The sequence below is a fragment of the Balaenoptera physalus genome (assembly GCF_965194825.1).
Source record: "Balaenoptera physalus genome assembly, chromosome: 12".
Taxonomy (NCBI): Eukaryota; Metazoa; Chordata; class Mammalia; order Artiodactyla; family Balaenopteridae; genus Balaenoptera; species Balaenoptera physalus.
Window position 1 is genome coordinate 85,531,762 of NC_138897.1, and position 27,483 is coordinate 85,559,244.

A 27,483-nucleotide genomic window follows, 5' to 3' on the forward strand; every position below is an offset into this window, starting at 1 on the left:
AGATTATAACACCTGGGCTTCCCTGGTGGCGCAGTGGTTGAGAGTCTGCCTGCCAATGCAGGGGACACGGGTTCGAGCCCTGGTCTGGGAAGATCCCACATGCCGCGGAGCAACTAGGCCCGTGGGCCACAACTACTGAGCCTGCGCGTTTGGAGCCTGTGCTCCGCAACAAGAGAGGCCGCGATAATGAGAGGCCCACGCACTGCGATGAAGAGTGGCCCCCGCTCGCCGCAACTGGAGAAAGCCCTCGCACAGAAACGAAGACCCAACACAGCCATAAATAAATAAATAAATAAATAAATAAATTTATTAAAAAAAAAAAAAAAAGATTATAACACCTATGTGTGGTTACTGGATTAGTGTAGTCTTCACGAGGCCAAGGGCTATGTCTTTTTCCTTTCCATTGTACCCGGGCCAACTAGCCCAAAGTCTGGAACACACCACATTTCATCAGTTCTAAGATGCACACAGGATGTACCTTATGATCAACGTCTTAGATTCACCCACATATGGTAGAGAGCTCATGAAACACCGGCTAAATCGTTGCATTGGAAATGCAGTGAACCGTTCCCCAGTGCTTCCCCCACATCAGAGCTCCCAGAACCGGGGTCCACGCCTCTCACACACGACAGTTCCCAAATTTAGACTCTTCCCCGTGTCTCCTCATAGGATTATCCATAACCATTTTAGCTTCTATGCCTCAGATGCAATTTTGTTAAAGGTAAATATTTAAAACGTGCTACTCACTTCTGTGACCCTGTTTAGCATTTCTTCCATTTTTAATACACTGAGACCTCAAAAACCTGCAAGGGACCCAGGTCACAGTCAGCCTCTGAGCGGCCCTGGAGGGAGCTGCCCCATTTCTCTCATTAGCCGGCATATAGCCACAGACACCGTGTCGCCCTCTGCTGGCAGCAAGTCCCACCCACGCCCCCCCCACCCCACCAAGCCAGAGCCAGGCACAGCCCATGTCAACTTTCAGGAATTTTATCCCTTGGGTGCCTGTGGCCCCACCTGCAGCTTCTGCGGGACGACCTTTGCCCTGACAGTCCACTTATCCGCTCCCCGAGCCCCCTCCCACCCCCAGCAGACCTGGGCATGTATCTCAGGTATAAACACAGAGCAAGTCCCAGGCACAGGGTCAGTCAGAGCAGCACCATCCAGCAGCGCAGCCACTTGACACAGGTGGCCATTCCACACCTGGAAGGTGGCCGGTACGAACTGAGATGAGCTGCTGGTGTGAAATACCCTCCAGATTTCAAAGACTCGGTGTGGAGAAAAGAATGCAAAGTATTTCCGTAATAATACTTTACACCCATTCTATGGTGAAATGATCATGTTTTACCATATTGGGTTAAATGACATATCATGAAAGTTAATATCACTTGTTTCTTTTTACTCTTTTAAAGCAGCTACTAGAAAACGTAAGGTCGCGTATGCAGCTGGCGTCCTATTTCTAGGGGCGGCACTAGGATAGACTCTGCAGGGACTGGCAGTTTTTCCTGTAAAGGGCCAGACGGTAAAGATTTCGGCTTTTCAGGCCACACTCAGCTCGGCCATCATAGCAGGAACGTACCCACAGACAGAACGGAATGAATCTGGATGTGTTGCAATAAATTCAGATTTGGCTCCTGGACTATAGTTTTCTGACCCCTACTTTACAGCATTAATAGTATTAAAAGGGGTCATTTCTGGGAAATTCTGGACCAGCCATTAGGGAAAATCCACCTTTCATCCAACTGGAGGAGGGAAATACAAGTAGATTTGCAGCTTCCCTGACTGGGAGGCTCAGCTGCCCCCGGGAACCCACCAGATGCACTCACTTGGGTGTGTGGGCCTCGTCTACGCGGTGGCCCAGCTGGAACTCGTGGGACTTGCTCCGATGCAGGGCCGTGAACCCCGGTATCAGGTGGATCAGCTTCCGGGAGGAGGGCGGCGGGGTCCCCGGGGGCTTCAGTTTGTTCTTCCTCCTCACGGGTGGCGTGCCGGGCGGGGTCACGGTGGTGACGATGTTGGGGGTGCGCGGCGGGGTGCGGACCGTGTGCCGCTGCCGGGGCGACGGAGGCAGGGACCGGTGGCCCGACTCCAGTGGCAGGGGCGGGCACAGGCCCGGGTAGGCGTCCACCGTGAGCCTGTCCACGTGGGTGTACACGGGGGCCCCCGGGCTGGGGCTGGCGTGACAGTAGTGCTGGACGCACTTGGACGGGACCCTGGGGCTCTGGGAGAGGTGGGTGCGGATCCACGGGGTCGGCTCCGGGGGACACACGGGGTTGTTCTCCTTCCCCGTCTCCGTGGTGGGCCACTGGATGGTCCAGTCTTGTTTGGAAAGGTTGCCTCCTGAGTTGGGACAAAGGAGCAGAGACGACAGATGAGCCATGAGAAAGCGGGTGAATTACACTGTAGGCACATTACCGTAGACGCGCATTACACCGTATACACCGTGCACCGCGCGTGTGCTGATTACAGCGTGCTCTGTACGCCCATTTACATAAACTATGCACGGTATGCTATGTGCACATTTACATAAATTATGCACGATATGCTGTACGCATATTTACATAAATTCAACCACACCCATTTGGCCCCTCGAAAAAGAATGAAACCCTTCAGTTGACCATCTCACCATAATCCCCATTCAACAGCCTTGCCCTCCACTGTCCAGGGTTGGGGAGCCCACAGCTCCAATGTCCAAGGAAAGAGCGTGGCAGGTGTGGGGAGAGGGGAGGAGGATGGTAAGGACAAGAGCATAGAGGTAGGAAGGAGATTTTCTTGTCTTACAACAGTTTATTAGAAGAAATGGAGCACTAAAAAAAAAATCCTACTGTCTGAATGCAACTTGAGGTTTTCAGCCCTGAAATAAGCTAAGTCAGAAAATAAAACTAAATCCTGTTTTGCTGTGTTAAGAGTGCAAATACGTATTTGGTCTACACATACAGACTCTCAGGCTACAACGTGCAGTCCTACATCCTCTACACTAAGAGATGTAAAAACGTAAGGGTCAAATACTGAGACCAAACATTCAGGCTCCAAAACCATCTAAGTCAGGGCAGGCACTTTCCTGGGTCCCTTTTCCGGTGTCTTCTCGAAGGCAATATATGGTGACAATGGGGAAACTGGCTCAGGAGGCTGAAGGGACAGGTGAGGGCAGACCTGCAGGCCCATGTGGATTTTATACCAAGTTCAACAGGAGGCCATTGAGGGTTTTGATCTAAAGTTCATTTCTCTAGTTAGCATCTCTCACCATACAAAGATATCACAGTATTATTGACTATATTCCCCACGCTGTAACTAGACTTATCGTGGTGATCGTTTTGTAATATATAGAAATTTCAAATCACTATGCTGTATACCAGGAAGTAACAGAGTGTTGTAGGTCAATTATATTTCGAAAGACAAACAAACTTATAGAAAAAGAGATCAGATTTGTCATTACCAGAGACAGGGGGTGCTGAGGAGGGGAACTGGATGAAGGCAGGCAAAAGATACAAACTTCCAATTATAAGATAAATAAGTACTAGGGATGTGCTGTACCCCATGATTAATATAATTAATACTGCCATTTGTTACACAGGGAAGTGGTTAGGAGAGTAAATCCTAAGAGTTCTCATCACAAGGAAAAAAATAGTTCTTTTTCTTCTTCTTTTCTTTTGTATCTATATGAGATGATGGACGTTCACTAAACCTGCTGTGGTCATCACTTCATCATGTATGTAAGTCAAATCGTTATGCAGACACCTTAAACATACACAGTGCTGTATGTCAATTATTTCTCAACAAAACGGGAAGATAGAGAGAGAGAGAGAGAGGTAACAGATGATAGATAGACAGATAGATAATAGATGATAGATAGATAGATAAAATTTAACTAATCCAAAAAAATCTAATGAAGTTCATTTCTCAAAGACACTGAGGCTGCTGCTTGGACAAGGAGAACCCAGTTAAAGGGTATCACAGGGTTCCCGGTGAGAGAGGATGTGGCTTCCACTTGGGTGGTGGCAGCACAGATGGAGAGAAGTCAGCAGGTGTCAAGAGAGGACCACGGGGCTTCCCTGGTGGCTCAGTGGTTAAGAATCCACCTGCCAATGCAGGGGACATGGGTTCGAGCCCTGGTCTGCGAAGATCCCACATGCCACAGAGCAACGAAGCCCGTGCGCCACACCTACCAAGCCTGCGCGCTAGAGCCCGTAAGCCACAACTGCTGAGCCCACGAACCACAACTACTGAGCCACTGCTCTAGAGCCCGTGCTCTGCAACAAGAGAAGCCACCACAATGAGAAGCCCGCGCACCACAACGAAGAGTAACCCCCGCTCGCCGCAACTAGAGAAAGCCCGCACGCAGCAACAAAGACCCAACGCAGCCATAAATAAATAAATAAATAAATTTATTTTAAAAAAGAGAGAGAGAGAGAGGACCACGTGGCAGGACCTGGCAGAAGGCAATCGAGTGGGTCCTCCCATCGCAGGCCAAGTTGAAATAAATTCCAACTCGTGGCCGACTGGCAATAACAATAATAATTACTATAAGGACCATAACAAGAGCTAATTTATAGAGCATATGACAGTTTACAAAGTGCTTTCATGAACACTGACTCACTGCCCCTTTTTTAATTAAAAACAACTCATTTTGTTATTACATATTCATTATAGAAAAATTGGAAAATTCGGATAAGGAAAAAGCAATGTTGCTCTACAGCCTAGCCATCCTGCCTATTAACGCTTGGCTGTGGAGCCTGCCAGCTGGTTTGCTGTGCTTTTTTTTTTTTTTAAGAAACGCCATAAGATCTCATTTAATGGTTTGTCATCTGCTTTCTTCATTTGGTATATTGAGACTGTTCCACATCTTACTTAATTTTCATAAAGGTGTGTGCAAAGGGCCATTTTGATCTCTACTTTGTAGATAGATAAGGAAATGTATGTGCAGAGATGAAGATGTTTCCAAGGTTACAGCAGAGATGGGAGCTGGCCGCTGGGATTCAAACCCAGGATCTTGGCCAACTCAACAATGGGGGCACAGGCCCTCTGGGACAGTGGGACCTGCATTCACCGAAGACCCTGGACCGTCATAATCAGCAAAATGGGAGCAGGAGCTGGAGCAAGGGCTACTTCTGGCAAGGGACTCCTTTTTCCTTCCTCCCAGACTGTGCCAGAACATTCTACCAAAATCACCATCCCTACGGTGTGTCGATTCTCAAATATTTACACATACACATTAGCCCAGGGACTAAGAGAGCCAGCTCTGGAGTCAGATGACTTGGCCCTAATTCTGGCTCTCCTACTTCCTGGCTGTGTGACCTTGGACGCTCATCAAACTTCTCTGAGTCTTAGCTTTATCAGCAGTGAAACGGGACAATAGTAGACCTGCTCCGGGGGAATATTATGAGGATCAAATGCAATAACACAAGCAGTGTGCTGAGCCCAGCACCTGGCACACAGCAGGCCCTCCATAAATGTTAGCTGCTTGTACTGTAATTCTCAACACCATGGTGATGCGTCGCTACCTCCCGTTTAAAGCGTATGCACCGGTGCTGAGAGCTGAACACGGCACCGGGTGACGTCACCTCCCAGTGTACCTCTCGGAAGGTGATGCTCAGAGAGGCTGAATAGCTCTGAGAGCTGGGGGCAGACAGAGAATCAAGCCCAGATCAGCTTGATTCACCCGGCAAGCTCTGGGTTGATGTATTTGCTCAGGAAGTACAAACACATTGCCAAATGAGCCTAAGTAAAACATGTGTAAGAAAGTAAATCTATTTTTTTAAGTTATCTTAATCACATACCGCACTCCAAGGCCACAGGGAAGTACTCTGGGCATTATCGCTAGAGCTCATGCTCCCCTGAGTGAAGTGAAAAGAATATGCGACTGCGACTCAGAGAGATCCAGCTTAGAACTCTGGTTCCACTGCTGATCAGCTCTGTGATCTTGGGCCAGTTACTTGACCTCTCTGAGACTCTGGGGGTTTGTAAAATGAGAATGAATAATCATGGCTCCCTTGGAGGGTGCAGTGAGGATTAAACACATTCATTCATTCATTCACCCAAGTATATTTCACAAATATTTGAACTCTTCTTGTATACCAGGCACTGTTCTAGGCACCGGGATACAGCAATGAACAAAAGAGACGAAAGTTCCTGTCCTCACAGAGCTCATGTTCTTGATAAGGAAACAGAGAAGAAAAGGGGATGAACAAAAAAGTAACATTATATTACTTATAAGATGTCATATATAATATAATGCCTATAATATGTCAGTGATAATAAATGCTATGGAGGAAAAGAAAGCTGGACGTGGGTACCAAAAAAGAGTATTGGGGCTACTTCAATCAGAAAAGGATGCGGACGTGACAGTGGGCATTTGAGCAAATATCAGAGTGAAGCAAGGAGCGAGTTAATGAGATAAAATGAGTCGAGCTGTCAGCACAGAGCCTGGACCACACGATGATGCAGACAAATGGGCGGGTGCTTGAGGATGAGTGAGACATCTATTCGGGATGCCTGGGACTCATCTCGTCTGCTCCCCAGGCATTCGCTATACCAGCCCCTGGGGTCGGGCGTCTGTCTCCCCTGTCCTCGAGATGCTCACAGTCCAGTGGGAAGATCAACGATGAAATAAGCACTCACTGCAATTGCACTCCCAGGTATAGACCCAAAGGAATTGAAAGCAGCACTCAAATGTTTGTATGTGAATGTTCACAGCAATGCTAGTCACAACAGCCAAAAGGTAGAAACAACCCAAATGCCCATCGACTGACAAATGGATAAAGTAAATGTGGTGTGTCCATACAACGGAATATGATTCCACCATCAAAAAGAATGAACTACTGATACAGGCTACAATTTGGATGAACCTCAAAAACACGATGTCAAGTGGAATCAGCCAAACATGAAATGTCACATAGTGTATGATTCCATTTATATGAAATGCCCAGAATAGGCAAATCCATAAAGACAGAAATCAGACTAGTGGTTGCCAGGGGCTGGGGTGGGGGGAAGAAGGAATGGGGAGCAACTGCTTAATGGGTACAGAGTTTCCTTTTCGGGTGATAAAAATGTTTTGGAACTTGATAGAGGTGATGGTTGCACAACGTTGTGAATGCACTAAATGCTGTGGAATCGTTCGTTCACTTTTAAATGGTTAATTGTATGTTCTGTGAGTTTCACCTCGATTAAATAAATGTAAGTACTCACAATATGGAACCGGGAATCCAATGTTAGAGAAAGTGCAGGTGAGCGAGAGCAGAGGGGAGGAAGCCAGCTTTCTGGGGAGGGGTGGGGAAAGGCATCCCGGAGGAGAGGACACCTCAGCCCAGATCCTGAGGATGAAGAAGAACATCCTAGGAAAGGGGCAGAGTGGAGGGTGTAGGAGGAAGGATGCGGACAGAGGGAACAGCAGGGCCGAGGGCCAGGAGATGGCAGAACGTGGCAAGTCTGGAGAACTGCAAGCAGTTCAGTGTGGCTGGAGATATTCCGGAGCAGGAAGACATCCAAGCTAAGGCTGGAAAGAAGGGCAAAGGCGGACCGTCCAGGGATTTGCTCTGCCAAGTGGAAGGGGATGGTGACTGATCCCCTGCAATGGCCTCCTGCAGAGCTCCTGGAAACCTGACACAGCCCAGGGCTCAAGGCCACCAAACCCAGTAATAAGCAAGGGGGACGCTCTGGTCTACCATCATGCAGCTGTAAGCTCCAGGCCTGGACCCCAGCCCCACAGCCATGCCCAAGGAGGGGCTGGCACCTCCACAACCATAAATGATGATGGCATGGAGGCCAAGTTCCTGCTTGGCCATACTGTTATATCCACAAGGCTTGGGCCCCAAACCCCTGCTTATGCCAAGGGAAGGGCTGGCTCTCCCAGTGGGAAAATGCTGAGAAGCGGGTTAGGGCTGGAGGCCAAGGTTCTTTCCATCATATCACTGTTACACCCCAGCCCCTGTTCATACCAGCGGACGTGCTGGCGCACCCCTGATCCTGTGGCTTACAAACCAGAGCCCAAGGGATGGGGTCCATTTGCCACGGGCTCCTGCTAGCCCTAACCCCCAGTGCCGGTGAATGTGACCTTATTTGCAGATAGGGTCTCTGCAGATGTAATCAAGTTAAGATGAGGGAAGAGTGGATTAGGGCGCACCCTAAACCCAATGACTGGTGTCCTTAAGAAGAGGAAAGGACACACAGAGGAGGAGGCCATGTGAAGACAGAGGCAGAGATTGCAGTGACGCAGCTACAAGCCAAGGATCGCCCCCAGTCACCAGAAGCTGGGAGAGAGGCATGGGACAGATTCTCCCCTACAGCCTTCTCCTTGATTCTTCTCCACCAACACCTTGATTTTAGACTTCAAGACCCCCAGAACTGGGAGAGAATACATTTCTGCTGTTTCAAGCCATCTAGTTTGTGGTGGTTTTGTTACAGCAGATCAAGGAGACTAACAGAGCCTTCAACCAGGAGTCAACGACATTTACTGAATACAGACTGCGGAGTTATGATAGAAAAGTTAGCATTTGGAGGGCCCTGCCAGGCCCAGTTAGGGGATTCAGTGCTTGTGTTACCTGCCCTGTAAGGTAGGTGTTATTGATCTGTTTTATAAATGAGTTCTATAAAGTCCCATAGTTGGTATTAACCTTCACCTTCACGCTTCCCCTTTATCACACGGCATCTGAAGTTGAGCTGGGACCCACTGCCCCCCACAGTCTACACTTCCTCCAAACACACACACACACACACACACACACACACACACACACACACACACACACACACAGAACTCCATGAGATTCAAGGATGCACTGAGTTGGTCCCAAGGATCTCTGTCCTAAAGTTTCAAAGTCTGAGAGATAAAAAGAGAGGAAGAAAAGCTTTACTCTTTCCAAATTCCCTTCTCCATCAAATTCTCTTCTCCTTCACCCTTACATTTAAAAATCAGAAGTTTGGGGATGCAGAAGCAAAAAGCCTCATTTCATTAACCAAACTGCCAGCCGCTCAACTGACAGGGATTCAACTTCTCTCTGCCGACGCTTCAGAAGTGTTTCACTGATGCGCTATATTACATCAACTCTTCCCCTCTCTCTTTTGATCCTCTTTTTAATAAAGTCTGAGGCAAGAGGGTAATTTTTCATTTTAAATAGGGAAGGTGTGGCACCAAGGTGCTCTGGGGGTTATTAATCGTAGCCCTTGCTATCTTGTCATCTGTTTCTGGAAAATCATTTTATTTCAAGTCTTGAATGGGGTGGGGAGAAGGGAATAGGTTTTAAGAAATGAAAGGTCTGAGGATTGATTAAAGACATTTCAAGGTGCAGGGATTTTTCTTTTGACATTCTCTGATAAGCGACCAAGAGAAATAAAAGCCATTCTCAAGGGAGAAAGTGATTTCAGAAAGTCTAGGCAAGTGTCTGACTTCTTTGTCCCTTCCCATTAATATTTTATAAACAGGCAAACGTGTGGCTTGGACTTTGTCTGAATTTCAGTGCCAGCATCAGAATGCATATATGCTACTATTCCAGAATCACCCCTGCTTGTAACTTTTGTGAATATTTCAAAATGCTTGTTAGTTTAATCCTCACAACTTTCTGGCAAGAAACAGAACTTTTAGATGCTGGCTGAAAATATTTCACTGAAGTCATTGGTAAAGCAAAAAAATAGTAACAATTACAATTATTATTAACACTAACAAGAGTTACTGTTTACTGAGCACTTACTATGCACCAGAGAGTATTCTAAGTACTTTACATGGATCACTTCACATTATCCTCACAAGACCCTTTGGAGAAAATTCTGTTACTGTCTTCATGTTACAGTGGAGGAAACAGAGGACCATCTGAGAGACTTAGTGGCCCAAGGTCACATAGCTGATAAGTGGTACAGTGGGGTTTCCAATACAGGTCTGTACCCCTCACCATCCCGATTTTTCTAGGAGCCTCCCAATGCTCTCAGGAAGTGGAGACCCAGCCAGAAAGCCCTTGAAAGGCTAAACCATTTTACACAGACCTTTCGGATCAGCATTGAGGGCAATGCCATCTGCCCCTTCAAAAAAAAGTCAAATATGATACTCACTATAGACACAATCCCTGAAAGAGTGAAACCTGAAATCCAGGACAAATTTTCAAGTTTCTGGTTTGTAGTACTTGCAAAAAGAAGCAAATAAGGACAAATGAAAAACACACCATTGCCAAAGCAATTCAACAGTGGCAAGAATCTTAATCTAAGACCACATTAATGAGCTTGGCATCCGGCCAAACTGTGGGTCCCGCTGGGCACTGTCTCCACCCCAGGACGTCCCCAAGCTGGACCAAACAAATGCACTGACCCCAGTCTGTGCAGGTCATCTGGGAGATGGGCCAGGGCAGGGAGCTGCCCTGGGCTGCCTTGGGCTCTGACCCAGTAATGCTTCCTAGGTCCTGCCCTACGAGGCTTTTGCGATTTTATTATCCACCAGGAGATCTAACCAGATTAACCTTTGGTCACGAACTTTAGGGTAGCTTTTCTGTTCTAACAAAGCTCCTTTTTATAAAAAAAAATTGTATTGAGGTGAAATTCACATCAACCATTTTTAAGTGCAGAATTCAGTGACATTTAGTACATTGACAATGTTGTCTCTATCAATCCTAAAAAATTTCCATCACTCCCCCAAAAAAATCCCATACCTACTAAACAGTCACTCCCCACCTCACCCCCTTCTCTCAGCCTCTGGTAACCACTAATCTGTTTTCTGTCTCTATGGATTTACCTATTCTGGATGTTTCGTACAAATGGAATCATACAATAAGTGATCTTTTGTAACTGGCTTCTCTCACTTTGTATCATGTTTTCAAGGCTCATTCACGTTGTAGCCTGTATCAGAATCTCATTCCTCTTTATGGTGGAATAATATTCCATGATATGGGTAGAACACATTTTGTTCATCTATTCATGAGTTGATGGACATAAGGGTTGTTTCCACTTTTTGGCTATTGTGAGCAGCCCTGCTATGATAATTTGCATACGAGTATTTCTTTGAACAACTGTTTTCAATTCTTTGGGGCATATACCTAGGAGTGGAATTGCTGGGTCACCTGGTAATTCTGTTTAACCTTCTGAGAAACCGCCAAACTGTTTTCCACAATGGCTGCACCATTTTATATTCCCACCAACAATATACTAAGGTCTGATTTCTCCCAATCTTAGCCAACTCTTGTTATTTCTATTTATTTATTTACTACTAATATTATTATTGCCATCCTAATGAGTGTTTAACAGAGCACTTTTTTAATAGTACTATTTTTTAATTAATTTATTTATTTGTATTTTGGGGGGCCACGCCCTGCAGCTTGCGGGATCTTAGTTCCCCAACCAGGGATCGAACTCGCACTCTCACCAGTGAAAGCACAGAGTCTTAACCACTGGACTGCCAGGGAAGTCCCAACAAAGCACTTTCAATCACAGCCATAGCTAACGTTCATTGAGGGCTTACTTTATTTATACCCCACTGCTGCCCCGCCATCTCTCATCCTGATGCCTTATTTCGTTTATTTCTCACGACAACCCTGTGGGGTTGGTGAGGAAATTAAGGCTTTGGAAAATTAAAACACTTGCCCGAGGCCAAGCTCCAAACCCTGGTGTTCTGACCACAGATCACATTCTCTTGGCAGCTATATGTAGCACATCTGAATTAATCCTCATAGCCATGCAGGGTGACATGTATTACCAGCCCCATCTTTCAGCTGGAAAGACTGAGCCCCACAGAGCAGCAGGGACCTTCCCTAGGTCCACCCACGTAGAAGGTGCCAGGTCCATCCAACTCCAAACCCCATATTCTTTTCCCTCTGCTGTATATTCTTTTACAATATTTAGTGTTTTAATTGTTAAGTACAATTAAAATTGTGACTGGGATGCAGCCAATCTCCAGAATAAAGAGAGCAACCGCCACCATCTGTTGGACAGTTTAAACTGAAAAAAAGCCCTTCCTGGTTAGTAACACGGTTAGAATCTGCATGGAGAAAACTGCAATAAAACACCTCCCAGAGGATCTGGTGGAGAGAATGTCTGATAGGGCAGCAAGCCCTGGAGGTACTGACTGGCTCTGGCACTGTACCCTGCAGTCTCCTTGGAACCGTGGTTCTGAACCCCGGTGACCGGCAGCATCACACGGCAGCTCTGAACAGCCTAATAGGAACGGTGAGCAGAGTGGATGGCGCAGTGCACTGCACTCCAGGATTCCTGGGTTCCAAGCTTCCCGCAGAGCTGAGTGCCCGTCACCATGCTCTGTTCATCGCCTCCACCCTGCCACCCACTCTCTCTCCTCCTCCTCCTCCTGTTTCATTTTCCTCACACCCCTTACCACTCAGTGGAATTATTCTTTTATATCATCTGTTCTCATTATTCACCACCGTTATATTCTATAATATAAAGTCACTGCAAACACTGAATTAGCCCATATTGAACCATGGTTCCTAGTGGAAATACAAGGTTAGGTTCCTAGGACCCTCTGGTGACATTTTCATCAACGGATCCCTACGTAATCTTGTTTTATGAATATTTCTGTTTAAAGACAGAATCTAATAAGTTATTTAATATCTACGTTGCGGATTCATTAACATTCCACTCATGGCCAACAGCACTGTCACTCCTGCCTGAAGGAATCTTACATAACACACGTATTTTTCTGGAAAGGCACATCGCAGCCTGCTTGTGCCCAGGACCACTGGACAGCACTTCAGCACTATGCTCAGGGGTCATTTTAAACAGAGAAATCACCCCCAAAAAGCACAAAAAATGTGAAAAACTTGAAAAAAACAAAAATCCACCTCACTGACAGTATGAGAGCTGAAACAAGAAGGCAGAGCATGAACCCCTCAGCTGAGAACATGAACACCAGGCGACTCAGACTTTTCCCCGCTCCACAAAGCCAAGTATTGATTTTAGGATTACGAATAAATTTTAGGGAATAGGCAAATTCACGGAGATGAGTACAGAATCCATGAAGAATTAAGACTGACTTATTTATCTGTTTGTTTATCAGCTGCCTTCCCCACTGGAATACAAGCTCTAAGAAGACAGATGCCTGGGCTAGATTTCTCATCACTGCATCACCCAGCACCTAGCACAGTGCTTGGCAACAAATAAATGCAGATGTTTTTCCCTAGCACATATGTATATCAAATCATCATATGGTATCATATGGTACATCTAAAACTTATACCATGTTATTTGTCAATTATATCTCGATAAAGCTGGGGGAAATTTTTTAAATAAATATAGACTGTTTTGTCTCAGTGCATAAATTATACACTGCTTCAATAAATATTTGTGGACTGAATCAATTCTTCATAAATTCTAACTGCCATGACTGATAACCTTGTTTGTATCACCCATCCTGAATTCACCAAGCAGTGAGATGGGAAATACCTTAACACAGCTAAAATCCTATTCATGCCAAGGGCTGCCCTGCAAAGATAAAGTCTTGACAAATAAAGGCCTGGTGACCAAAGAAAAAGAGTAGGAAGATGTCCTTATCTTGATCCTGCCTCCTTCTGGCTCTATGTCCTCTGAGTAATAGCTGTGTCTCTGCCCCGCCCCAGCCCCCTGCAGAAGGATGGACTGTCCCATGGGCCTCTGAGGGAGGAGGAGGAGGAGAAGGTGGAGGTGAAAAGGTGGGGGACCCATCGGGCTCAGACCAGTTCCCAGGGATGCAGCAGGAGACAGTCCACACAGGGACAAGCCACGTTGGAGAAGGATGCTTTCTGAGATGCTTCTAATTCCAGAACTCTCTGTCGCTCCATCACTCTGCCACCCTTTGAGTGACAGGTGTTATATTAGTTCTATAACTTCTTGTGTTGGCAAATTCAAGAAAGCGGAAGGTGGCATTAGATGACCTTAGGTGCGGCAAGGCAACCTATTTTTATCTCCAGACAACTGACTGGTACAGCAGGTTTTCTTAATCCTCCTGCCTTTTCCCTTGCCGTGTGGATTCAGTGGGACCCGCACCTGCCCTCATTTCTCTCCCAATTTCTCTCTGCGGGGAAATTGCTTGTGAAAGCTTTAGAGCCTGGTGTGGCAGGCAGTCAATCTGTTCAGGTTACCCACATAGACAGAAATGTGGATGCTTCCAGGAAAAAGATGTTGGAGAAAATTTTATTATCCTCTGTCACCCCTCTTAACCGAGGCAGACACCTCCTTGGGCACCAGAGGGCTTTTCAGAGACCTCTAGATTTAGCACCTCCTGTGATAACTCCTTGTCACAGAATGGCCGAACCCAACTGAGTTTGAATCCCAGCTCTACTAATTACAAGTTGTGTGACCTGGAGTCAAGTGCTTAACCTCTCTGAACTGCGCTTTGTGTATCTCAAAGGGGAATGATAAAAGCACCCACTCCGTAGGGTTGTTTGGAAAATTCATGAAAATAAAGCACTTAGCAAACAGTCTCCCTGCCCTCATTGTCATGACTGTTGCTCTTGTTGGTTAGCTGTGATTCTCCTTCATTCCCCAGGCAGCTACGTATGTTCATCTTTTAGATTAGACACCCACTATGTACAAGGCACTTGGATCCACAAAACCAGCGGCTTCTCCATCCACATAGAATTTATACCCTACAAACCAGATTATGAAGACTTAGCATGAAAGAGAAGTTTAAAAAAACCTCATTAATAATTTTTATATTAACTACATGTTGAAAGGGTTAAGTTTTTTGGAAATACTGGGCTACATAAAATATATTGTTAAGTTTAGTGTCATTCCTTAAACGTTAAACATAGAGTTACCATATGATCCAGGAATTCTACTCCTGGGTAGATACCCAAAATAATTGAAAGCAGGGACTCAAACAGATACTTGCACACTGATGTTCATGGCAGCATTATTCACTATAACCAAAAGGTAGAAACAACTCAAGGGCCCATCAACAGACGAATGAATAAACAAAATGTGGTCCATCCACACAACTGAATATTATTCAACCATAAAAACAGATGAAATTGTAATACATGCTACAACATGGATGAACCTTGAAAACGTGCTAAGTGAAATAATCCATTCACAAAAGGACAAATATCATTGTGTTTCCACTTGTATGAGGTCCCTGGTCAACTTTATACAGACGGAAAGTAGAATGGTGGTTGCCAGGGGCTGGAGTTGTTTAATGGTTTCGGAGTTTCAGTTTGGGATGATGAAAAAAAGTTCTAGGGAGGGATAGTGGTGGTGATTATACAACATTGTGAAAGTACTTACTGCCACTGAAACATACACTTCAAACAGTTATCATGGGCAATTTGATGTTATGTATACTTTAACAGAATAAAAAATTAATGTCACCTGTTTCTTTTTTACTGTGACAACTAGAAGATTTTAAATTACATACATGGCTCATATTATCTTCTCCTTATACATATAACGTCCAGCACAGATCTAGAAGAGGAAGCAAGCATTAAATATGGACTCACACTTCAATTATTTATTTAGAACAGAGGGAGCTGAGGGCTGGGAAGAGGTTCCCCTGAGCTGGGGTCTGGAGGGTGGGCAGTGGTTAATTAGGCAAAGAAAGAGGGGCAGGTGCCCCAACCAGGACACGCTTGTCCAAGGATGGGGCCCATTGGAGGAAATGAGAGGGGCCAGTGGGGCCAGAGTATAGAGGGTCCGGGGGGGAACTGAGGGGGATGGTGGCAGGCTGGGACCTGCGGGCCAAGGTGGGAGGCTGAGGCTTTATCCAAAAGACGGTGCCCTCTGTGCTCTGACGGTACTGAGGACCACCCCTCAGGAGGACGCGAGCCCACTGCATTTGAGCTGCGGACCTGCCCGTATCTGCAGTTAGACCACCAACTCCTGGAGGACAGAGGCCACGTCCTGACACTTTCCATCTCCTCATACCATCTCAGGCCCTAGCACAACACTGGCACCAATAAATATTTGCTGGCTTGATCTGAAAGAAGCCAACCCAAATGGGTCCAGCCCCATAGCAGCTAACCTTTCCTGGCACCCAGGTTGCCACTGGAGCCCAAACACCACGTTGACGATGCTTCCAAAGAACATTTCTGAAAGGAGATGCTGCCGAGCCCAGAGGTAAAAAAAAAAATGAAAAATTAAAAAATATCCCTCCAGGTCTAAACAATAATTAAATCTTTTAAACTGATTTTAAAAATCAGAGACTGAGATGGAACTAAGAGTGTCTAGATATTAGCAATGCAGGCACTCACGGCTACTCACCGCGAAGGGCAGTCTGATGCTGACAGACAAGGCACCGAGCTTGCGTCGTGCAGTGGCTTACTCACCCCACAAATATTTATTGAGCACTTATTATGCAGCAAGCACTTGTGAGGTGTTAGAAGCCTTGGGCAGCTTCTTGCCAACTGTATCTGGACCATAACTCCTCTCACATCTGGAATAACTCCTTGTACACTGCAGTCAGAACTTCTGTATATTATACTATCAGGGGTTAATAAGGAAACTAACATTTTTAAAGGACTTACTCTGTGCCCTGCACCGTGCTAAACATTTTGCCCATATTTTTAATTTTCACAGATAGAAGCAATTATTCACAAGGTACAGATGAGAGTTGCGGGGGGCAGGGAGGGTCTCAGTTTTACTTGTTCTAAAGCTATACTGTTATTAAGTGAAAAATGGCAAAATTTGAACTGAGAGCTCCTCTTTCTTCCTCTCGTGGTGGAGGATGATAAGGAAGAAGTGGGAGAAGTTCATCTGAGCAAAAAAAGAAGAAGAAGAAGAAAACTGAAAAAGGGCGGAGAAGGGGAAGAGGACACTCAGTCCCCTGGGAGCATCCTCTGGGCAGTGTCAGCGACTGGGGGAGTAAAAGGAATAATGGCCCGAAATGCTAATGTATTTCTGAAAGAGAAACGACAAAGTAACACACACTGTGGTTAAGGATAAAATGGTTTCACAAGTGACTGAACTCAATAAATATTTACTGAGCCCCACAGTATGCCAGTCATTGTGCTGAGAAATGTCCAATATACAAGGAAAAAATAATAGCAGTGGCAATGACCCCAGTCACACTTCACTGAGAGTCTACTGTGTGCCAGGCCCTATTCTAAACACTTATATTACCGAATCCAATCCTTACGATGGTGCTACAAGGTAGATACCAGTATTTCCCCATTTTATAGATGAAGGACGAGGAGGATGTGGGCCCTGACCCCAAGGGTGCCCTAGTGGAGTAGGGGAGAAAAGGGGCCCAGGTAAGCAGCTTTGACATCATGAAGCGGCTTTAGGCAAGACAGCAGGTAGCATGAGAATGGCCGTCAGCTGAGAGTTTAGAACCTGGCTTCACCTCTCTGAGCCTCTGTTTCCTCACCTGTAAAATAGGGACAGTATCACCTACCTCATAGGATTGTTTTAAGGGTCTAGTGAGTTGACATTTCTAAAATACCCATGCCAGTTCTGGGTCTGGCCATGATGGAGAAAGCCCATCTTAGAAGCACTGATTACAGCCCCAAACTCTGGGAAAAATGCAAAAGACACCTAATTATCTCAGAATTTAAACAAATAAATAACAGCAGGTGAAAAGGGATGGAAAGTAAAAATTTGAAGAATGACTAATACGGTGAGTTTCCTTCATCTCCTAGTTTTGCCTTGAAAGTGGGCAGAATCTAGCAACTATGCAGTGGGCATGGAGAATAAACATCCCAGAGGAGCCCATCTTTCTAGCCAAAGGATGGAGACATGGGGCCCTGTGAGCAGAAGAATGTGGGGAGAATCCGCATTTTTTCTCTTTTTCCTCTCCCAGCCTTGCCCCCAGGTCACCCCAGTCATAAAACTGCTTTCATATGACACAGAAACAACACAGGTACCTAGGACCCCAAGAGAAAACCCATCCCTTTGGATAGAGGGAACTGGGAATAGGGGCCAGTGTGATGTGAATAACATGAGGGAGAATCTATGGGGTTTTTTCTCTCTCTTTCCTCACCACTTCATCCCAAGGTCAGGATCAGTCATTCAGAACAATGTACCAGGGCAGCAGGTTAAACTCTGAAAGAATGCCATCTTTTTGGCCAGAAGAACTGAAGAAAGAAGCCCCTGGGAGCCAGAGAACGGGGAAGATATCCCCAAAAGGAAAGAGCAGGAGAAGGGGCTTCCTAATTCAGTGTGTAATACACTGCACATGCTCAGGCCAACCCAAAGAAGCTCCAAAAAACTTAGAGAAACGATCTGGCGTTGGATCCACAGAAAGCAAGACAAAACTGACAGCCTGAATCTAACCAGATGGATTGCTTAAGAAAATTAAAACAAAACAAACAAACAATAATCAATATTCTCCAAAGGGGATTCAGAATGTCACAATATTCCAAATGTCCAGGAGATACTCCAAAACTACTTTAATGTTTATAGACGTGATACATATGACAACTATAATGTAAGGAGAGTGGAAACCCAGACAAGAGTAGACCCTTAATAAATAGTAACATTATACTTGCTCTGGTATACTCTGATATTTAAGAAAGGTAGTAGCTTGTGGATAGCTTTTCTACAGGGAGAGACTTGTTTCAACCATACATGAGATTCCCAGATCTTCCTCAACATCAACCATGATGCCTACGTCTTTATACTAAGCACAATATGAAAACCTAGTCCCTGCCCTCTGAGCCCTTATAACCTAAGGCTGATTATAATGGTACAATCAGAATTACGAAATCCAAAACAAAATGGGTTGTAATCATATACATCAGCTCTCAGCTTAAACATCCAGCATCCTTCCCTGACCACCTTCTCTGGGTTGGTCCCCACCCTTGTTATCCTCCATCACTGCCTTGCCACTTAGCACACGTTTAAAATATGTGTTTATGTGTTCTTTTCATCATCGCTCTTCTCCCTATAGCCTGTGCAGATCAAACTGGTCTTGTTCAGCTCTGTAGCACCTCATAGATGCCTGGCACAGAGTGGACACCCAAAGATTTTGGGATGAATGAATAAATGGACAAACGAGAGAAGTCAGTCAATCGGTCAAGTGGTTGTTTAGTCAAAGTGAAGTGCAAATATGATTTAGGAACAGATGGGTAAGGAAACCATGCTGTTAGGCATAAGAAGGAGATTTCAGATGAGCAAAACCACCGGACTTCACCAGAACAGACAAATGAGAAAGACTGTGATCTCCCCAGATCTTTATTAATAGACTAGACCACTATCTACTTGGGACAGATGGAATGATGATAAACTACTATAGAAGATTCTTGAAATACCTGTCTGCCCAATGATAAATGTTTGTTCTTTGTAATCACGTCTATGAAATAAGCCATTTTAAAGAAGGAACATCCCAGTACTTCCCTAACGACAGAAGTCAGACCATATGTACGGGATGGGAACTGGAAAGGAGAAATCTTGGGAAGAGATTGTGGATGGACGGCTATCTTTCTGCTGCCATGAGGCAGAAGAGGAATTAGATTTATCCTAGATGGTTCCAGGGGTCGTTGCTAAAACCAAGAGGAAGAAATTAAAGGAAAGCAGATTTGGCTTATTACAAGTCAAACACTAATAGTTACCAACAGCCTCTCTAAAAAAAGAAACGGTGACCTCATAAGGTCAACAACAACCTGTATCTAGAAGCTTTGAAGAAAATGCTGAATAACTGGAAATTTACAAATGGGGTTGTCCATGTGATGGCAGATTGGACTAGATCTGTGTTTCCCAGACTATGTGCCATAGAATATGAATCCTAAAAGTAAACCTCAGAAAGACTGCATGCTATAGCCCTCCATTGGAGATTCACAAAGCACATTAGCATATTAAAGGTTCTGACAAGTCCTGCAGAGTAGAAACTCAGCATTTCTCAGACTCATTGATATGATATTATATGATCACGGAATCCAAATTACTTAACTTCCACCACACATGGGTGAAACTCATGGTCTATAAAACATGTTTCAAGTAACCTGGACTAGACAATAACTCTAATCTTCTCAATTTGAACATTCTGATTCTCTTTCCATTAAAGGAAAAGAAGTATTGGAGGCTGGAAGCTCTAGGCCAATGGATCTCAACTTGAACATGCCTGTGAATTCCCCATAGGCCTTGTTAAAACACTGAATGTGGGGACTTCCCTGGTGGCACAGTGGTTAAGAATCCGCCTGCCAATGCCGGGGACACGGGTTTGATCCCTGGTGTGGGAAGATCCCACATGCCATGGAGCAACCAAGCCCATGCGCCACAACTACTGAGCCTGCGCTCTAGAGCCCGTGAGCCACAACTACTGAGCCCACGTGCTGCAACTACTGAAGCCCGTGCACATGGAGCCCGTGCTCTGCAACAAGAGAAGCCACTGCAATGAGAAGCCCACGCACTGCAATGAAGAGTAGCCCCCGCTCGCCGCAACTGAAGAAAGCCCATGTGCAGCAACGAAGACCCAACACAGCCAAAAATCAATCAATCAATAAACAAATTAATTAAAAAAAAAAAAAAAACACTGAATGTGGGGCCCACCCCTGAGGTTCTGATGCCTTGGACCTGGGATAGAGTCTGATATTTTGCATCTCCGACAAGCTCCCAGGTGGTGCTGGTGCCGCTGGTGCAGGACCACAGTTTGAAAACCACTTGTCTAGACTTCGAGATTAAGGCCTTTCAGTGTTCTGACAACCTGGAGTCAGAGCGCTCCATACATCTCACTGTGAGTTAAGCTCCAACCCTTTGTAATTCTGACTTTTTCTTCTCATTCCATAAATGGGAGGTGGAGAGGGGAGAGAAAGAGGAAGCTGATCGTTAATGATGGAGGTACAGTCTGCGAAGCCCTCCCCTGCCAGTCGTGGGGCCAGAGAAAACTCAGGCGGCATTATTAGAGCAGATATTACACCCAGCCCTGCTCAGACTTTTCAGGTTCTAATTCAATCACATACTTACTTTTTCCCCAGACCTCATCTAGATGCTTCCACTCACACTGTCTCATTTATCCACTATGGCCACCTTGCCAGGCAACTGCCATGATTCTCTTTTTTACTGATGGCAAAACTGAAGCTCAGAGAGGTAAAGTGGGTTGGCCAAGGTCACACAGCAGAAAGAGGCAGAGCTGGTGTTTGGAGCTCTTTCTACATGACTCTCTTATTGCCACCTGGCAGGCCCTCCTCCTTCCTTTCCTCCAACCCCTACCTTTATATTGGTAATAGATTCTCGAGGGAAGCCCCCAGCCCAACTGATTCCTCCTGTAAGCAATTCCATCCAGTTCTACAAAGAGCTACTGTCAGGTACCTGGAGACACAGCAGTGAACGAGCCAGGTGAGGCGCCCATCCCCGCTGGGGTCAAGAGCAAAGTCACGCAGACAGGCTATTGTCATAAAGTGTGCACCCCTTGTCCACACGCTGACACAGGGCCTGTCTGGCAGCTCAGACGGGGTTTCTGGGAGGAGGATCCTAAGCTGACTCTCAGAGGGGAGGCCGAGTTAGCTGGAGGAAGGCATGCTGTTCGAAGCAGAGCCCTGGGTCCACCCCTCGGCTGTCACCCCTGGACCTGCATCAGCCCCACAACTCCCCAGCTCCACACACAGCACTGCCATATGCTCAGAGGCGTCTCTCCCTCCCTCCCTCCTCGCGGCAAGGCCATCCGTGCTACCTCCGGGCACATCCCGAATCTGCCTGTTCTCTCCATCACCACGGCCACTGCCCAGTCTGAGGCACCGTCATCTCACGCCTGCACAGCTGCAGCAGCCTCCTGGTCGGTCTCCTTGCCTCCCCTGCAGCTCCTCTACAACCCATTCTCCGATGACAACTGATCTTTGCAATCATATAACCGACCCTCGCTTCCCTGCTGGAAATCTCAGTGGCTCCCTATTACTTTTAGGATCGAAATCCCTTCCTGCGGCCTGCAAGCGTGCCCTCCTCATCCCTTCCTCCCCACCGCCCCAAGCCCTCACACCTACTGCCACTCTGGCCTTTCCTCCAAACACACCAACTCACCACAGGGCCTTTGCACTTGCTCTTCCCTATTTGGAAAGCTCTTCCCCCAGACCCTTCAAGGGCTGGCTCCTTGTCACACAGGTCATCAGCTCACACGCCCCCCTCTTGGAGAGGCCTCCCCTCTCCTGCCTGTCACGCCCTGTTACAGCACAGTGGTATCTTCTTCACAGCACTGAGTCATTCTCTAATTGCGTGTTTATTCATTTACTGTCTGTCTCCCCCAACTCCAACTGGAATGTAAGCTCTACAAAAGCAGGAACTTTTGTTTACCTTGTTTACTGTTCTCCTGCCTTGAACTGAGACTGGCACATAACAGACCCCCAAATATTTACTGCATGAGTCAGTGAGTGAGTGAATGGCCACAAAACCCCAAACCACTCAGTGTGACCAGAACACTGAATCTGTGGAAATGAGGCTGAATGGTTTCATTTAAGGAATGACATGATCAGAGGTACCTTCTAGAAAGATCCTTCTGGCTGTTGGTGGAAAGGGGCAGGAGGTGAGATCATTTTGGAGACTGACATGGAAATCCAGCAGAGACTAGGATGGCCGGGCTAGCGGTGGTTGTGGTGTGTGTGATAAACGTGACACACACCAACTCCAGGGACATCTGGACAGAATGAATGACTGACAAGACGTGGAAGAGGCCGAGGAAAGGAGGCCTCGAAGATCAAAACCCCGATCACAGTCTGTCTACCACACACCCAGATACGCGAATTGTGCAGCAACAGAAATCAACATTTTGTCTGCCTAACTCAACTGTTCTGTTTATTTCAGAACCGGAAACTGGCTCTTCCGTCTCTCTCTCTCTCCATACTTCTTTCCACTCCCCAAAGATAACTTGCACAGCTCAGTGCCACAATTAGGCAACCGCTTTATAAACGCACGGAGCTTATACAAGGGGAAGGACCAGCATTCTCTCAGTAAGACACCAGGAGACCAGGATGTTCTGGACGGAGCTGGTTACGTTCCATGCAACGCCCTGGCAGCTCGCTTAACTTCGGGGCCCCAGTATCTGCAGAGCAGGGATAATGGGCGCCCCCCATCACAGAAGATCCTTGTGTGGAGTAAACAGGACCCTACATGTAGAGGGCTCAGCACTGTGCCTAGCACAGAGCAAGCCCTCAACCAAGGGAGCTATTATTAGGAATCCCGGCCACTTAAACTGATTCAGCGGCCTCTCCCGGCCCCTCGGCCCCTGGCCCTCTGGCTCTGTCCCTGTGTCTGACTCACTGCTCCCTTTCCACGTCTTGCCTGCTGGTTAGCTGCTGCTTCTCCAGAGCTGGAATATGTCATAATGTGATTGATGCACCCAATCGCAAAAATAACCAGTTATTTTGATGTCGGGTGCGTCATCCCTAAAAATAACCGGGTGTCTTGGAAGTGAAGGCGCCACGGCGAACGTTGGGTTGCATCAGGCACACGCGCACTCACATCAGCGCGCGCACACTCTCTCTCTCTCTCACACACACACACACACACACACATACACACGAAAGTCACTTTAAATGGGATGGGAAAACACACCAACTTTAACCAAGGGGGAAAAGTCCTGTCCTCCTTTATCACTCTCCCGGTGAGTTGATGATGGTGACATTTTATTACAGGACTCTTGTCAGGAGGCAACGCGGATGGGGAACAGGGCGAGGCAGCCTGACTACAGTATCAGAGAATACTGCCAGGTAACAGTTTCCCCGGAGCTACAGCAAAGCCACTGACTTTGGCTCTCGCAACCTCCCTGGACTTCATTTGCCACGAGAGCATCCCTCATTCTAAGCCCGTGTCATGCTTCCCTCCTTTAGCAGAGAAATGGCCCCCAGGCATATCATCCCAACTTGCAACACAAAGAGACACCAACTCATCTTTCTTCAGCTACTGGAAATGCATCCCTTGCCACTGAAAGTGCCCGGGAAGCTAGGATGGGGAAGAAATTCACTCTTGACAGCCAGGACCCTTTGCTTCTTCCCTGTACATTTCAAGGGCTATAAGCACAAGGTTTTTAAAACCTCCAGACTTTCTTAGAAAAGAGATGAAGTCCAACTTGTCAGTGGTGTCATTGTTCCAGGGACGTCACCCTTGTCTCCTTGTGATACTCACTCTGGAAAACGATGCCAGCTTTTCACAGCTCAGCATGCCAGGTGGAACAGGCTAGAACACCAGGGAAGCACAACGAGGTTTGGGTTATCAGTGCATGGAGATGTTCTGGGGGCAATCCAGAATCTTCACAGATGTCCCTGGCGCCCCGAGAACAACATTTGTCAACAAGGTGAAGGAAGGAGGTTACGCCAGCTCGTTGGGGCAAGCATGAGTGGGGGCTGGGGTCAGAAGCCTGCATTTGAATCCAAGCTCTGCCTCTTACTAGTTAGGCATTTGTGAGCAAGGGAGGTGTGAGCCTCAGTTTACCTGTCTGTAAACTGTGGAGAATAATAGCTTCCAAGTAAGGTGGCAGGTGAGGACTAAATGAGATAATGCAAGGAAGTCACTGAGCACCACACTGGGCATACAGTAAGCACTGAGTTACTTCCCTCGTCACCATCACCATAATATTCATCACTTTTGATGAAGTGTGGAAGGGACGTAAACTGCCCTGTAAATTTATAGACCCACGTTACATTCCTGAGAGCGCCCAGTGAAGCCTGAGACCTGAAACAACACTGTTGCTCTGGGCAAAGAGCATGGCCTTCAGACTCAAACAGACCTAGGTTCAAATCCCAGCCCTGACACCTACCAGGCACGTGTCCTTAATTCTCCCAAGCCTCAGTTTCCTCGGCCGTAAGATGGAGCCGATCACGCCTACTTCCCAGAGTAGGTGTGAGAATAAACAGGGTTTCTCATCACAGAACCAGGAACATGGTAAGGTCTCACGAGAGGAGAGGTCCCTCGGCTTCCCTTTCACAAAGTGGCTTAAGGAAGATGAGAAACATCATGACTCAGCTTGACACCGCCCGCCATCCCGCAGCGGCTGGGAACACAATGAGCAGAGCCAAGGCAGCCCCTGCTCTCCCAGAGCAGACGCTGGACAGTGAGGTCCCTGCACAAAATCATCACACGAAGGCTGGATTACGGTTCCTCAAAAAGCTAAACAGAGACTCACCACATGACTCAGCAATCTCACTCCTAAGCACATACCCCCAAAATGGAAAACAGGTGCTCAAACAACCCTTTGTACACAAATGTTCACAGCAGCGCTATTCACAGTAGCCAGAAGGTCAAGATAACCCAGATGGATGGATAAACAAAATGGCCCTAGTCATACAATGGAATATTATTCAGCCATAAAAAGGAATGAAGCATTGATGCATGCTACAACGTGGATGAACCTCGAAAATATGATGCTGAGTGACAGAAGCCAGACGTAGAAGGAAAATGTGGAATGATGCCGTTTATATGAAATACCTAGAATCAGTAAATCCACAGAGACAGAAAGCAGATTGGTAGTTGCCAGGGGCTTTGGGAAGGAAGAAGTAAGAAGTGACTGCCTGATGGGTACAGGGCTTTATTTGGGGTGATGAAAATGTTTTGGAACTAGATAGAGGTGATGGTTGCACAACATTGTGAATGTAACTAAATGCCACTGAATTGTTTGCTTTAAAATGGTTAATTTGATGTTATGTAAATTTCACCTCAATAAAAAAAAAAAAGACTGAATCATGTATAATAGGCGTAAGTGTTTGAAGCACCAGGTGCTACAGGCAGCACCAGGGCAGTACGCTATTGTTCACTGTGGCATGATTCACGACAGCCCGAAAGTGGAAACAACCCAAATTTCCATCAATGGTTAAGTGGATAAACAAAATGTGGTGTCCACACAATGGAATAACTATTCAGCCGTAAAAAGGAATGAAGTACTACAACTTGGATGAACCTGGAACACATTATGCAAAGTGAAAAAAGCCAGACACAAAAGTGTTATGATTCCACTTATATGAAATACCTAGAACAGGCAAATTCATAGAGACAGAAAGCAGAATAGTAGATTAGCCAGGGGTTGGGAAAGAAAGGGGGATGGGGAGGGACGGCTTAACAGGTACAGAGTTTCTGTGTGGGGTGATGAAAAAGTTTTGGAAAGAGATTGTGATAGTTGTACAACACTGTGAATGTCATCAATGCCACTGAATTGTACACTTACAAATAGTTAAAATGGTAATTTTACATTATGTCTATTTTGCCACAAGAAACAAATGTAAAAAAAATCATAGGTGATGAGCAGTCATTGGCCTTATTCTTCCTTAAAGCAAAATTCCGAGGATTCGCGGCAGGACTCAAGCAGATCGGCGTTTGCAGCTCCGCTGCAGCCTCCTCCGAGCTGTGTGACCTTGGTCAAGACACCTGACATCTCTAAGCCTGTTTCCTGATCTATAATAGGTAACCAGAGCTACCCTGATTTTCCATATATGATAGGTCCTCTTCATCCTCCAGGTACGTTCCCCCCGGAACATCAGAAGCCATCAATAAACGTTATTGAAATTGAATTTGAAAGAGCAAAGATTCCTTCAAATTCTAGGTAAATGAAAAGGACCCATTCTTTTCATGCATTAAAATATATATATATATATATTTTTTTTTTTAATCATGGCTTTTCTCTCTAGACAAATTAGACAAAGCTAGCTGCTATAATAAATAAATTAAAAGATGTTTAAAAAAAAAAAAAACAGTACCCACAGCTGAGGGTTGTCATGAACAGGGATGTAAACCAGAGTGCCTGGCCGGAGTGTTGAATAAATAATGATGAATGTTAAGAACTGGGGTGCCTAAGAGGCACCAAAACTCTTCTCCACCTCCCAGAACTGTACCTTGTTGAGAATAAAGACAGGTACCCAGAGTAGGGACAAGTGATCTGCCTCTGGGGCTGACTGCTGGGTTCTGTGAGACGTGGCCGGCTGTGTGCCTGCAGGATGACAGTGGAGGTGATAATTCAATGACAATGGCTGTACCAGAGACCTAGGAGAAACATCCAAAGGACACCTTCCATGTGGTATATATATACACACAATGGAATACTACTCAGCCATAAGAAAGAATGAAATAATGCCATTTGCAGCAACATGGATGGACCTAGAGATTATCATTCTAAATGAAGTAAGTCAGAAAGAGAAAGACACATATCATATGATATCACTTATATGTGGAATCTAAAATATGACACAAATGAACTTATCTACAAAACAGAAACAGATTTACAGGCATAGAGAACAGACTTGTGGTAGCCCAGGGGGAGGGGAGTAGGGGAGGGATGGATTGGGAGTTTGGGATTAGCAGGTGCAAACTATTACATATAGGATGGATAAACAACAAGGTCCTACTATATAGCATAGGGAACTATATTCAATATCCTGTGATAAACCATAACGGAAAAGAATATGAAAAATAATGTATATATATGTATAACTGAATCACTCTGCTATACAGCAGAAATTAACACAACATTGTAAATCAACTATACTCGATAAAATAAATTTTAAAAACAAAACAAAGGACATCTACCGAGCCTGGGTACCTGTGGGCATCAGCCCCTCTGAAGAGCCTCAGGCACTCCTACGCCCCCAAGCACCACGGGTCACTAGACTGCTTTGGGGGTGCCTGCAGCTCACCTCCGGGCAGAGTTAGGAATAAAAAGGGACGGCAGAAGCTGCATTGGCC

General features: G+C 46.0%; 1 protein-coding gene across 13 annotated transcripts in view; it reads right to left on the reverse strand.

Annotated features, from left to right (window-relative positions):
* The window catches only part of KSR2 (kinase suppressor of ras 2), a 435,324-nt gene that overhangs the window by 256,244 nt on the left and 151,597 nt on the right, over positions 1-27,483 (reverse strand). For all 13 annotated transcript variants that reach the window (XM_082416773.1, XM_082416774.1, XM_082416782.1 and 10 more), the window contains one exon: positions 1,824-2,337. In XM_082416773.1, coding sequence (XP_082272899.1) covers positions 1,824-2,337 — 514 coding nt within the window. The remainder of the gene's footprint in view (positions 1-1,823; positions 2,338-27,483) is intronic.